At 49.9% G+C, this 13,659-nt stretch overlaps 6 protein-coding genes across 6 annotated transcripts; 3 read left to right on the top strand and 3 right to left on the bottom strand.

Annotated features, from left to right (window-relative positions):
- Positions 1 to 1,233: 1,233 nt before the first annotated feature.
- BKA67DRAFT_542132 (Alpha/Beta hydrolase protein) lies at positions 1,234 to 2,769 on the bottom strand (the record flags this gene model as incomplete). The annotated part of the gene is made up of 1 exon (XM_046101052.1): positions 1,234 to 2,769. The coding sequence occupies one exon, from the start codon at positions 2,767 to 2,769 to the stop codon at positions 1,234 to 1,236; it is 1,536 nt and encodes a 511-aa protein (XP_045951669.1).
- Positions 2,770 to 4,153: 1,384 nt separating this feature from the next.
- BKA67DRAFT_527772 (phosphoribosyltransferase-like protein) lies at positions 4,154 to 5,048 on the top strand (the record flags this gene model as incomplete). The annotated part of the gene is made up of 2 exons (XM_046098895.1): positions 4,154 to 4,186; positions 4,425 to 5,048. 2 exons carry the CDS (start codon positions 4,154 to 4,156, stop codon positions 5,046 to 5,048), a joined length of 657 nt encoding a protein of 218 aa, XP_045951668.1.
- A 411-nt stretch (positions 5,049 to 5,459) lies between these two features.
- Positions 5,460 to 6,574, bottom strand: BKA67DRAFT_542130 (uncharacterized protein; the record flags this gene model as incomplete). Its single annotated transcript, XM_046101051.1, has 4 exons — positions 5,460 to 5,470; positions 5,506 to 5,997; positions 6,073 to 6,360; positions 6,412 to 6,574. 4 exons carry the CDS (start codon positions 6,572 to 6,574, stop codon positions 5,460 to 5,462), a joined length of 954 nt encoding a protein of 317 aa, XP_045951667.1.
- A 543-nt stretch (positions 6,575 to 7,117) lies between these two features.
- Positions 7,118 to 8,537, top strand: BKA67DRAFT_670730 (uncharacterized protein; the record flags this gene model as incomplete). Its single annotated transcript, XM_046108680.1, has 3 exons — positions 7,118 to 7,183; positions 7,249 to 7,641; positions 7,700 to 8,537. The coding sequence occupies 3 exons, from the start codon at positions 7,118 to 7,120 to the stop codon at positions 8,234 to 8,236; spliced, it is 996 nt and encodes a 331-aa protein (XP_045951666.1). The 3' UTR covers positions 8,237 to 8,537.
- Positions 8,538 to 9,250: 713 nt separating this feature from the next.
- Positions 9,251 to 11,156, top strand: BKA67DRAFT_587048 (uncharacterized protein). Its single transcript, XM_046104291.1, has 2 exons — positions 9,251 to 9,760; positions 9,811 to 11,156. Exons 1-2 carry the CDS (start codon positions 9,603 to 9,605, stop codon positions 11,087 to 11,089), a joined length of 1,437 nt encoding a protein of 478 aa, XP_045951665.1. The 5' UTR covers positions 9,251 to 9,602; the 3' UTR covers positions 11,090 to 11,156.
- A 538-nt stretch (positions 11,157 to 11,694) lies between these two features.
- On the bottom strand, positions 11,695 to 13,393 carry BKA67DRAFT_664988 (pantothenate transporter; the record flags this gene model as incomplete). The annotated part of the gene is made up of 4 exons (XM_046108477.1): positions 11,695 to 12,371; positions 12,430 to 12,606; positions 12,654 to 12,868; positions 12,921 to 13,393. 4 exons carry the CDS (start codon positions 13,391 to 13,393, stop codon positions 11,695 to 11,697), a joined length of 1,542 nt encoding a protein of 513 aa, XP_045951664.1.
- Positions 13,394 to 13,659: the final 266 nt, after the last annotated feature.

Raw genomic sequence — 13,659 nt, 5'->3', positions numbered from 1 at the left:
TCCTCGCGAGCCCAAGTTTGGGACTAAGGGCAGATCAAACCACCCAGATGCTAGAGCCTTGGGCCTCGACCGATAATCCAGAGGTTCCCTTGTTAGTCATTCGGCGGTCATTAAGCGGCGAAGGTATTAAGCCAACAGGGACGTCTGGTCTATTGTTTCCATAAAGAGTTCTTCGGTACCTGTGTTGTAGTCAAAACAGATGGTGCGGAACCCCTTCCTCATTGGCTGACTAATGCCGACCAAAAGTACGAATCTTATAATTGGAAGTACTGCTAAGTCGATGAGCATATTTTTCAACCCCATAATCATACTCGGACGTTTGCGGTCTTTGAGTGATGAGCGAGATATGCGAATGTCCTTGCAGTGGCGTTCTTCATATAGGCTGACGGGTGATCCTGTTACCACTCAGCAGGTATTGGGACACCTCAGCCATTCTTCAATGCCGATCACACCCTACAGTTCTGGAAAGATGCATCAGAAACAGGCAACACCTACGAAGCTTGATGAAAAATACCACTGACATATCATCAGCCCAGCCAATAGAACTTTAAGCTAAGGATTTATGAAGATCTTTAATAATCAGCCTTTTAACATAGATTAATGTCTTCTTTAGGCAAAAGTGCAGCCTAGCTTAAGGAGAGGCTTATATCAATAAAGATAGTTCAGTAGTATGATTAACAAATCATAATACTAGGTAAACGTGCGAATTTAAAGAGAGATGCGCATACAGAAAATTTAGAAAAGCCAAAATGGAAGCTCAAATTTAAAGAGACCAGTGTTTAAACTAGAAAGCATGACGATTTATTATACTAAAAGATATCCGCTCCTTGAAAGAAGTATTGGCAATATAAGGGTGAATGTGAACCAACAATGCACGCCTATACTTTGCTGCTCATTCTTTATCACGTGACAGTATCGGAGATTAGGCAGCATTGCAGATCATAAACCATTTCGCCATATCGTACATCTTGACTTGGTGTCAATTTACAGAATGGACATTTGAGGGCTTTGAAAGGTGTGATAACGGTGTGGATCTAAATTGTCACCATCTCGAGGGATTATGAAAATAGCGTGGGCTGTTAGAGTGAACGCAAGTATAAATTGACTATCAAATCTGAGGTCTAACCATTACACCCTCCAATCTTCTAAGCCAAACGTAATAAAAACTCCTATCTTTCAACATAGCATCGGAGGTGATTAAGAAACCCAGGAGTAAGTCGCATTTCTGAGCGTTTACTTCATGCCAGGCTCCCCAGAAAACAAAATCTTCAGGATCTTGCCAGTTTGGTGGTTAAGATCGCCGTGTTCTAGCTGGTTGTTTTTGGCCCAGTTCTCGTCGGTCACAAGTTTGAGATTCTTAATGCCCTCGGCCGCTTTCTTAGAGAGCTCAAAATCCACATAGACATCTCCACTGGTTACAACTGCGGTGACGCTTACCTCGTTGTGCCTCAAACGCTCGGGATCGTAAAGCGGCTCTGTCCAGACGTGGTTTTGGATACCTTCCATGAGATCCGGATGGTACCGATTCAACCCCTTGTATGCTTCAAACCAGCAAGGGTAAATCATTTCGCCGGCGAAGTAGAGAGCATCATCATTTTCGAGCCGTTTTGCGAAGGTTTCCGCATCCTCCCCAACCCACCCGAAGTGTTTCGAGATTTCCGCATCGTCCAGTGTCATGTCGTAAGCGGTCCACTGAGATGCCCTCTGTGTGTTGTCGTTTTCTTGCTCCGGAACGAACATTGCCTCGTATAGCAGCGCAGCTAGCGGTCGCTCTCCAAATCTAAATCCGTCCAATTTCAGAAAGTTTTCCAGAAGGTTGTCTGAGAAGTGCCCATTCGTTTGGTCGCCTAAGGCCTTGATTTTCATGAGTTCTTTATTGAGCTCCTCGACGAGGTTGGATAAGTCCTTTTGTAGGACCTTTCGTCCCCAGACCGATCGACCAATAGCAAGAAATCTTCTGGCCGTAAGTAGGTCGCTTCCATCACCACGGAGAGTCTGGGTTGTTTCCTTTGTCTCGAGCTCGAGCAGGTGGCGAACAACATCCTTGACCATTGCCTTGTGATTATGGTGCTTGGTGTAGTAGTCTTCATTCTTCTTTATGATTCTGTGATAAATATTGCTGAAGTGCTCCTTGATGGTGGATCCAATAGGTGGCATACCGGACGTGACGAAACATTCCTGAAGGCCCTCGGGATAACGAGATAAGTAGGACATGGTGATCCATCCACCATAGGATTGGCCGAATGTGGTCCATTTCCTTTTCTCTCCTAACAACGCACGACGAAAACTTTCGAGATCACGGACAATGTCAGTCTGCCTGAAGTGCCAAATGTTTTTCATCATCCACGAGGTATCATCCATAAGCTCCGTCGAACTGTCGCCAGTGCCACGATAGTCAGGGAACAGGATCCAGTAGCCTTTCTGTAACAAGTGCTTGTTGAGAAGAGGAATCCTATGAGGCTGATTGTTTGCTCCAGGGCCACCGCAGAGGAAGACAAATAGGTGATGGTCCTTGATACCGTCTATGATTTCAGTCGCTGTTTTCGGGGTATAATCACCTTTTACCCTCATTTCAGTTATTAGCTTGAAGCTCAAGGACAGTTTGTTTGCATCGAAGCTGCGTGGACGGGTATAGTCGATGGGAACGGTAAATTTGAGCTCATACGTTTCGAAGGTGTAGCCTTGATCAGTCACATTGTCTTTTGCCCATGGCTTGATGGGCCCGGGATCACCGAGTTTGCCAAGTCGTATTTTCTCAGGACTGTGCATCTTTGATGGAGTGAGGCTCGATAATCTAAACCTAGCCGAAGCACATATATTACAGTGGCTACGATGTTGGGGGTGGCGTTGTAAACACAGAGACATCGTATTCGTGATGCTTGACTACTTATACGCATCCTAGTGCGGTGGTGAGCAGCAAGGACTTCTCACCATACTGTTGGTTGACTATCTAGATGGCCTAATGTGTTACTGCATTGGGACAGAAGCTTGATTGCAGTTGGTTGACGACGCATGGAAACTTAGATACCCCTGTCTAGGCAGGACATCAATAAGGCTCTGGAGATGAGCGCTGGCCTCCTCGCCTGTAGGAAAGGTGTGCTGATTCTTGGATGCCCAAGGACAAAGGACGAATCATGATCAGTGTCTCGTCACTATCTGATTTCTCGTAAGCGGCTCGTCTAAATAAGGTTTGGTCTGATGCAAAAACTACGAAAAATGCGGTTCACAGCATCACGATTGCTATGGTTAGTGAGATTCTTTGTTTGGCACATTCTTGTGAGGTCGGTGCCAACTGACAGCAACCTTGATCTCATTGTTACTCGATGTTTGCGACAGGCAGATGACGAGGCCTTTTCGGCCTGCATGAGTAGCACGATAGGTTACCATGATAAGCACTTGGAGTTACAAATGCCCGTCGAGAAAGACGGGCGGTGAAAAGCCCCGGGTTGCGCCAGCATGATGGAAACAGGGCCCAGCTGATATATGTTGGCAACTGTTGGACAGGGGAAGAAGTTGATCATGTCATATCACACAGGGCGTTCGAGTGTTCAGGATATGGTATATTGATTGCATGAAATACTTAAGCGATGGTCCTGCTGTAACCTGGGTCTGCGTTGTACTAACCTGCGCTAGGCTGCTGTAAGATCTGAGGTTAGTCTAGCCTTGGGAGGGGAGGGGAGGGGAGTATCTGAGTATACATATATGTAAGCTGAGTCAGTGAATCTGCAGCTGGAATAGGGAATCGGCGGACTCCTTGGGACTCATTTGGCCCCGCTGATCAAGATTTTTCCGTGGTGCCAATTACAGTAAGTTAGCCAGCGCGGGGGGAGGGGTTAACCAAAACGCCCACCAAAGCTGTCGGCCATTGACTTGCCCAGATTGGGTTGGTTTAGTGGGGTTGCTCTGAATTGCAGCCTGCAACTGCCCAAATGCCCCTCCAAAATTTCCGAGGGGTCCAAGGAGTTGAATTTTTTCTCTTTTCTTGGGCTTCAAGCCTCCGGGGGACCAAAAAAAAAAAGAAGAGAGTCTGCCAAGCTGTGTATTCAGACTTATCTCATTGCAAGGCCATTTGCTTGTCTTTGTTCTTTTCTTCATAAATAATTTTTGAGCCATTTCATTTTTTCTTTTCTTTAAAAGATATCCAAACGCCAAAATGGTTGAGAAGATTTACATCACTTATAATGACGTGAGTATGCCCCGCATCGTGTCGCATGTCGCATGTCTCATATCGCATGTCGCACTTGGCCCTGTCGCATTGTGAGAGAGCCACCACAGAGTTGCCCATATGAAAAAAGAATTGAAAAAAAAAAGCACATTACCGTGAACAAGAACAGGCTCGGCTATCTCACAAGCAAACAATCCGGCAGCAAACAAACAAACAAACAGTCACCGTGCGACATGATGCTGACAAGGTGGTGTCACAGGTGCACAAGCTCTGCCAAGAGAGTGCCGTCAACATCCTCAAGGACTTTGAGCCCCAGCTCATGATTGCCATTGGCGGTGGTGGCTACGTCCCTGCACGTATTCTGCGATCCTTCCTCAAGCAGCCCGGCTCCCCCAATATCCCCATCCAAGCCATCGGTCTCTCATTGTACGAACAACTCCCGGAGATCGGCCCCAGCAGCGGCACTACCACACCAGGTGCTGTTGAGCAGATCGGCCACAGGGTCACCCGCACGCAATGGCTAGACCTCAGCAGTCTGGGTGGAATGGAGAACCTGGTCGGCAAGCGCATCCTCATCGTCGACGAGGTCGATGACACCCGAACCACACTCGAGTACGCCGTCAAGGAGCTCGAGAAGGACGTCGAGTCTGCCCGCCAGAGAATGGGTGTACAAGAGAAGACGCAGTTCGCCATTTTCGTCCTCCACAACAAGGACAAGAAGAAGAAGGGCACCCTTCCCGACGACATGATGGCAAAGGAGCGATACCATGCTTCCCGAACCGTCGAGGACGTTTGGATTTGCTATCCCTGGGAGGCTTTGGACATTGACGAGCATGACCACCTCGCAGAGAAGCAGACGAACCGAACCGGCAGTGCAAACTAGACTATGGCTCGGAAATTGGGAATGGCCAAGAAGATATGAACAATTGGTTGGGACAGGAGTTACGGGCATCATGATACGGTAGACGAATCTTCTCAATAGACGTCAAGAAACAAAACCACTTCCAAGCCAACTGTGTCCAAGTCTGCTCTGAGACGACTTCCAGCCATCGCGCACCAACATACATACCCTCTCCGGTCGTCTGGCCTGTTATGTCCGCGTCGTGCTACATATGATAAGTCCCGACGTGCTTAGGGCGGTACCGCGCACAGCATTCTGATATGCACTGCTTTTGCATTGCTTCTACTTTAGTCGGCCCTAATAGCAGGCAACATTTGCTGCGTGAGTTCATACCCGACATTGTCCATTTTGGCCCGTTCTTCATTGTCCATTCCCCTCAAATCTTCCCGCATTTCATCCAGCCCCTTCTTGATCCCACAGCAACCCAGACAACACCCACAACAACACGTGAAACAGCCCAGGAACCTTCGCATAATCTTTGGCCCAGAGCTTAGGAAGCCAGAAAAGAAGCCAGACAGGACACCAGCTACACCACGTTGCATCGCTTCGTACTCGTCTTCTGTCACCAGAACAGGATCCGGCGTCACCAGCTCATAAACGCCAAACACATTCGACACCTTCCCATCCTCCGTCGTGATATTGACCATAGCCACGATACCAGTCATGGCACGAGCAAGCCAGGCCAGCGTCCCAAACACTGCACCAGCTGAACAGGCAGCTCGGTAGTTGCTGATCGGCATGCCCTGGTTTGACGCCATCCGCGCAAATACATAACCTCCCAATGCGTCAGTACCAATAAGGAAAATGGCAAACACCCAGCGGAAATATTCTGGTTTTCCCTCCTGGTCCAATACTGGTTGAATATTCCGGACCATCTCGAAGATGAACGGCACAGCTGCTACCACGGCCGCAATGACCAGCTCCCTCGGCGCTACCAATCAACTATTAGCCACGGGTTTCTCCCTATACGTCTCAAGGAAACAGGTATATGCTGGAAAGGACTTACTCTCGCCGAGCACTATATTCCCGATTTCAGTTACCAGCAACGCGCAGACACCAAACGAAGACGTGAGCAGCATAAGCAAAATTTGAAACACAATGTTGACGCTGCTCAGACCGACAATCTCACGGAATGATGATATGGCTGCTTTGGTGGCGCCAGCCAGTGCACCCATCCGAATCACCAGTGTCGTCGCCGAGGCACCATTGAGTTCTGCGCCTACACGAGCCGCGGCAGCCCCGGCAGCAGTGTTCATCGCTATATCTAAAAGCGCAAGACCTCCAAAGCCGAGAACTGCACTTGTCAGCAATTTATATCACAGTGAAAGCTTGGATACTTGCTCACCAAATCTCCATGGTGCAGTATTGACTATTACCGGCGGTGGGATGATCTCAAGACTGCCTTGCGGGACAACTCGAATCTCTCCTCTTTCCACTTCCTCTATGGACGAACTGTCCCCACTCCGCCGCGGTGTCGTCGCCGATAGTGCTCGCGTTGTTATAGCCATCTTTGTTGCGGCGCAGTCAATCTTTCGAGAACGAATCGGTCGACCGCTATGCATCACGACTTATTGAAGAGACAGCGAAGTCGCATATATATTGCGTAGCATGACGCAGGCTCGCGGATGCGACACTACGCCAGATTATCGGTTGCTTTACATCACCAGCCAGTGAGGTTGTCTCACATTAATGCCGCTTTTCAGCTTGTCACGGTGGCTGAGTATCCACTATCGAAGCACTACGAGTCTAAAGCTGCAAGGCATCTTTCAGCTCCCCGGTTGCTGAGACGCCTGATTGGGCACCAATACGGATCGCCAAGAAAAGCTGAACCATACGGCGGACTTGGAGCATGTCTCGGTTCCCTCGGTGGATACGACAAGGCTGACTCTATGCTTGTCGAAGTAGTCATGAGACGTACTGGAAGCTCTTGCCCAGCGCCATGCCGATAGCCTGTGATGGATCGAACTGTGTATCCCTTTCAATAATTTGAGCGCTCATTTAAATCTCAATCAAGATACTTCGAAAAGCTGCTGGCGGGATTGTGTCCAAATATGTCGGCAGACACATCAGACTCCTTCTGCACCATCGAACCCAACCCAGATGTCACCGGCACAGGCGTAGGGCTATCTCCACAACCCACCCAAACCTCCAAGAACTCATCACAGTTAACCATGTTCCACAGATCCGCGTTTCCATCTACGCTCTCTGTCTTGCGGCTGGTATACTGAAGACAGTCATCCAGCACGTCACAAGCGCCGAGAACTATGCCGAGTTCTGCCAAGCGCTCAACTCGGCTCTGCAGCTCCAGGGCCTCGCGCTGCTCTGCACCGCCATCGTGCAGACGTTCCAGGCACAGCTGACGCTCTTCCACGCGCTGTGCGTTCTGCACCTGCTGTCGCTCCTGGGATTCGGCCTGGTCGCGCAGCGCAAATACCATGACGGCGGCGGCTTCAACCGCTGGCTCGTCCTGGCCTTCCTCCGCGTGATCATCGCCGGCGCCTTCGTGGCCCTCACGGCGTACATCTGGGTCACGGCGCCGACGTTCGGTGCGCAGCCGGAGTGCAATGCCGATACCGTAAGCTGCTTGATGTGATTATACATGCGGAGAAAGAAGTCCCAACTCACGATAACAGGTCTACGTCGTCTTTGGTGTCAGCATCCCCGCCACGTCCCCCATCTTCCGCTACGTGATCCTGGGGCTCATGGCCTCCATGGCCGTCGGCTGGGTCCTGAGCATGGTGTTCACGGTCTTCTTCGCGTCGTGCTGCTGCGACGGCGGCGCCCGGGGCACGGCGAAGCGCATGCGTCACGCCAACCCTGATGTCGCCGTCCTTAAGAATGTGTGGGCGCGCGTCAGGATTACGGACCAGCGCCACCGGGGCAGCATCGTGAGCGGGCAGGTGATCCAGATGCTCGTGCACACGGGGATCAACATCTACATGATCGTCACGCTCGAGCAGATCGTCGAGAGGAACCACCTGAGCGAGGACGAGGCCAAGTGGACGTTTGGCCAGGTCTTGGCCCTGTTCGTGCTCCTGGGCGTCGTCGTCGAGGTCGTGAACATCTTGCTGCCCAAGTTGGACCAGGTGGACAGCGAGAGCGAGAATGGCGACGTTGAGTTGGTAAATAGAGTAGAAGGCGTGAGGCAGCCGAGGTTATTGGGTGTGTAGCCATCTGGATGATGATGAAAATAGTCGATCATACACATCGCTGACCTGGAAATTCGCCGAGCCTGTAATCGATTTTGACTGGGCCTTCACCGTCCGGGGACCCCTTAGTCGTTGTGGCATCCATAGTATCTAGCGTTGAAATTGTTAAGGACACTTCGCCGATCTGGACGGCCACTTGATCGGTACCCCTAAAGTGACCAGGAACCAGATTATCATCGCATCTTTTCACGACATGTCCTGTGCAGGTCGAGTCAGAAAAGCTCCCGGTGATATATACCGCGACAAACATGACCTCGTCATCGTTGCTCCCCGTTATATCCGGCAGTACGTGTACAGAGTTCAACAGCAGATGAGACTATTCTGGATAAAATAGCCAGATGCGATCTTTATGGCACCCCATGATCTACTCTCTCATGAAGCTATCTTCTGCTCGTTGGGTTGGTACCTAAAGGATTACCATATTACGGGGTCCGATTGTCTATAGTTCAATGTGAAGTCATTTATCGACCCACAGAGCTACTCGTTCGCCCATATTGTATCCCAAGGGTTACCCAAGCAATCAACCTTGCGGAGGTTGTCCTCCGCTTTGTTCTCATTAGTTATGTCCAGAGCCCGAGGAACGTGGCCGAGATCTTCTATCGGTCAAGTACGACTAACTGATCATCTTGAGACCAATGATGTATACTATTGTACATTCTGTCATATCAGCTTTGTGTTGACAAGTCCCATTCCTTTCGTGAAACGGATAGTAGCACAGACTAGGAAGTGAGGCAAGCTATCGACACAAGAATTCACCAAAGTGACATGATTTGGACAACAAGTGGTAGTGTGACTGCATTACCTTATTTGGACCATGTAAAGCTATCAGTGTTTTATTTGAAGCACTTACCGATCTCAGTGATTTGTGAAGTTAATTCGAATGTATCATTGAAACTATATTAGGACCTAGTCGAAGTACCTATGAAATCTTGTAAATGCCACTCAGCGAGGCTTCCCAGTCCAGGCAGAATGGTCTGTGAGACACGGTCTAAGTAACGGAAAGGTCCGTCATCTCCACCAGTCATCATGCACGCCGTTTGCCCGCACCTCGGCGGAGTCTTCAAACTTGTAAATCTATTACTTCAAAATGTCAATTTAAGGTTAAACGAATACCAATATGCGCAAATCCATCCTGCGCCGCCAATTTCCAACCGTGAAGCTGAAGTGAGACATATTAAGCTTATTCTTTTCTCAACGTTTAGCCCCTAATCCCATGTTATTAAAACTAGTTCTGGGAGAAGCCATGATGGTTAGTGATGCGTGAGAATGCGTTCATGCATTCGATATAATCATTTGGGGAAACACGATCCCCCATTCGTCAAAAGGTATGAGGTTTCCGGTCATGGTCATCATCCTACAGTCCATATTTCTGGCTTCCAACGCACTTGCATTCATTGCCTCGACCAATGGCCTCTGTGGCGCCTCAAATGGACAAGTATGTACCGGTTCTGTATTCGGAGACTGCTGCTCGCGTCGTGGCTTCTGGTGAGCACTTATACGCAGTAGAGAATTCTGACAATACTGACCGATTGGAGCGGGTCTACAATCAATCACTGTGGACAGGGATGTCAACGAATCTGGGGTACATGTACCTACAGAGATCCAATGGAGTTGAAAGTCCGGCGCCAGAATCGCTGTGCACATACGAGCGATTACACCGACCAGGAGGCCGATGATTCTCCTCCTGTGGCATCCGCCTATACTTCTCTGAGGACATCTAGCCATATAAATGGAGTGGCAGATGCAGATATACCGGCAACAGGACCGTACTCTCACCCAACCGGGATTGGATATCAGTCAAAGTCGCCCACAACAGATAGGGATGATGATCTGGATACTTTGAAACATGGGACAACAAAATTGTCTAACGAAGCCGCATATTACGGGCACGAGACCTCAAAGCCGTATCTGGCAACGGCATCAGTGATTGCCGGGTCGGAGACACTGAAGCCTGATCCGATCGAAACATCCACAGAATCGACAACAAAGAGTACAGTAGGGCCGATCGATGTCACTACGACCAAAAACAGCAGCGAAACAACGGCTACAGGTGAAAGTAACCCTACAACGCCGTCTACAACGAGCAGCTCGTCAACGACATCAAGCATGACATCAGCCGCAAGTCCTCTCTCTACCTTTCCGTCGTGCCCCTACTACGATGGGTACTGCCTCGGCGTTGCCACCACACTGCCACCGCTAATTTACATCCGTTGCGGTAGGTCGCTAAGCGGTGACGCCACCATGGTCCCCGACTGTGTGTCGCGACCCGACCTCATCTACGAGGGATCGTGCAACCAGGCATGCTTCAACGACCCAGCCTGCAAAGCCTGGTCCGGATCCTACCAAGTCCCGGGCGTCGGGTTTCCGAACGGTACCTATGCCTGTTGCCACGTCTACGAGAACATCACGTTGAGGGCGGACGTCCCCCCGGTGGTGAGGGGCCCGCTGTCTCCGTTCTCGGGTAGCTCCTACGGCGTCCGCGGTGTCTGTCCCCTGGGCGCCACCGATCTGTGTCCGTACTACGACGGACAGTGCGTCGAGGGCGTGCGGATCCACTGCCACGGGTCCATAGAAACCGATGCTGCTTCGGATACTGGTGCCACGTTGGGGGGCGGCAACTCCCAGTTTGATTGCCACCAGTCTTGTGTCGAGGACCCGACCTGTACAGCCTGGTCCGGGTTTGATGATTTCATAGATACCGAGGTTGGAGGTGGTATCACGTTTATCTGCTACCATCATACTCTGCCAATCGTTCTGAAGCCGGGTATCGGTGGAGGTGGTTTGACGCGTGGCTATGGCGTCAAGGGCTGTTGATTTGGTAGATTGTGATGATAGTGATAGCCTTTGCTTCGCTGATTAGTATAGTATAAGCCATGGAAGTAAGATGAAATGTAGTATTTAGTTTCCCCAAGGGTGTCTTCCCGCTAATCACTACGGAACGGAAATTCGAGTCATTACTCCAAGCTATATAAATAACATCTCCCTGACCTCGAGATCTAGTGTTTTCACAAGTCATGACTCTTCAATCGCCACCACCCATTGTACCCACTATCATATCCTCTTAATTCTCACTCAAAATACCCTCTAAAATGTACTGGCCTTGATTACCCCCTGATCTATCAACCTGGTGTTTTGGACGACACAGTCTCAAAGCTTTAAGTACGCAGTTGTCAGTTACATGATTATCTTAAGCTCCGCTGAATCGTGAAATGTAAAATGTAAGTCCAACATCTGCGCTCTTGAAATGTCGTTGTTCAGAGTCTATAACACCTCTAAGCCGTCCACACCTTTCTGAAGCCTAGTTTAACCAGTCTAAGGAACGCTTAAAATAAATGATCTATCGCGGTATGTTTAAATCATCGTTTTAGGAAAGCGCTATGCAGATTGAAGGACGAGCTGGCGATTCCCGTCATCGATCATTATTGAAAGTCGGTAGCCTTGACGGTAGGCACGATTTTCGCATTCGGAGCCACCCCTGCGTCCGCGGCCTGGCTGTTGATGTCCTCTCGGGCCAGGTCATCAGTCTCGTCATCTTCATCGTCATAACTCATGCCGATCTTTCCGGCTGCACGGTCTCTCTTCTCGAGATAGGCGATGAGCCCAATGAACGGAATCACCAGAGCTCCTGTCACCAGACTGGCGATGTAACCTTTCTCGTAGTTGGGCGCATCCGTGACTGGGTAGAAGATGAGCGGCCACCAGGTCACGAAAGCAAAGTCAAACGAATTCATGAACCCAGTTGTGATTGCTCTGAGTTGGATGTCATGAGCAGTTACGTCAGCCATCCATGAATACCACACAGCCTGTGGTGCATATGTCGTACCCAGAAGATAGAACGCGAAGAAATGTGCGCCGTCGGCTACTGGGTCAGCTACGAGGATCGCACTGCCGATGATGAATGTCAAGCCGATAGCCAGCGATGGTTGCCATCGTGATTGAATCTTGTCGGAGATAATTGAGTAGATGACGGTGCCAAGGATGGCGGTTGCATAGATCGCTGTAGGGTATGTGTTTTGTTGAATGACGGTATAACCCTTCGAGGCCATCCATAGTGGCATAACGTTGTTTCCGAGGGACTGTACGCATAGAGAGTAGACTGAGCCGTCGATGTTAGCACCTGACCTTTCAATACTGCTCAGAAGTAGCCGTCTTACGCATGAAGATCAATGGGAGTAACCAAAACTGCCAACTCAGAAGTACGCGTCTAAAAACGGTCAGGTCCCAGCTTGCTTTCTTAAATTTGCCGAGTCGTGTAACAGCCAAGTCCTTCTCCTCGTCTGAGAGATACCAAGCGCTCTTGTGTATGGGCAGGTTCGGAATAACGACCCAACCTATCAAACATGTCAGGTGAGTATTGAAATATCGGCATGTAACTTACCTAATGCAGCGACAGGAATTGTGATGACCGAAACGATCACAAATACCCACCGCCAAGCCGGAAGTCCACCCTTGCCATCAAGTGAGGTGATCAGACCAGCCTGGATCCATCCACCCGCAATGCTGCCCAGATGCCCAAAGCAGCAGAAGATGGCCGCTCTGGTGCTCAATTCTGATTTCTTATACCATGAGCCATATATGAAATGCGCGCCAACGCTTATAGGTGTCAGTTGTGGCATATGACTGCAACGGTGGTGTGAAGACTCACTAAGCAATGGCCGAAAATGCGCCCTCGAAACCATTCAGTATGAACAGCTGGTACACATGCTGCATACGGAATGTGATGAGAGTCAGGACACTCCACGTCACATTTGCGGCTACGAACACGTACTTGGGTCGGGCTAGCGTAAGCAGTGAGGTGGACGGGATCTGGAAGACGGCGTAGAAGACCAGATAGATGGTGCTCATGAGGTTGTAATCAGTGCCCTGGAAGCCGAGGTCCTCTTTCATGCCGCTGATGTAGGCATGACTGTAGCTGGCACGGTTTACGCCAAAGAGGAACCATATCAACGAGAAGTAGGGCAGTATGGTGAAGTCCAACTTAATCACGACGGACCTCTCCTTGGATGCGGGGCCCCAGAGGACGCTCTTGACGTGAGAAAATGCCGACATGTTGGGTTTCGTGGTGTCAACATCTCGATGCCCGAGCAGAGGCTCGTTTTCGTCGCGCGGAGAAGGCATGTCGGCGGTTATATGCCAACCTCTGGCCAATATTCGCATGTTGATAAGAGGAGTTGGAGAATGAATGTCGCAAGTGCGACATCCAATTGCGCTCCCGCGCCTTACTCATTCAGGCCAAGAGCTTATGCAGATCTGGCGGGGCGAGGCCGAGGGACAGTTACCTTGGCCATACAAAAGACATATGTTTACAGTATCAGAGACAGTTCATTCGGTAGTTTATTGCCTGCAGATTCTTTTCGGCATAGACATGGAGTGGGCATTCTCTT

This window comes from Truncatella angustata (genome assembly GCF_020726525.1).
Source record: "Truncatella angustata strain MPI-SDFR-AT-0073 chromosome Unknown BKA67scaffold_12, whole genome shotgun sequence".
Lineage (NCBI taxonomy): Eukaryota > Fungi > Ascomycota > Sordariomycetes > Amphisphaeriales > Sporocadaceae > Truncatella > Truncatella angustata.
The sequence above is the reverse complement of the archived record's forward strand: the minus strand, read 5'-3'. Positions and strand labels throughout refer to the sequence as shown.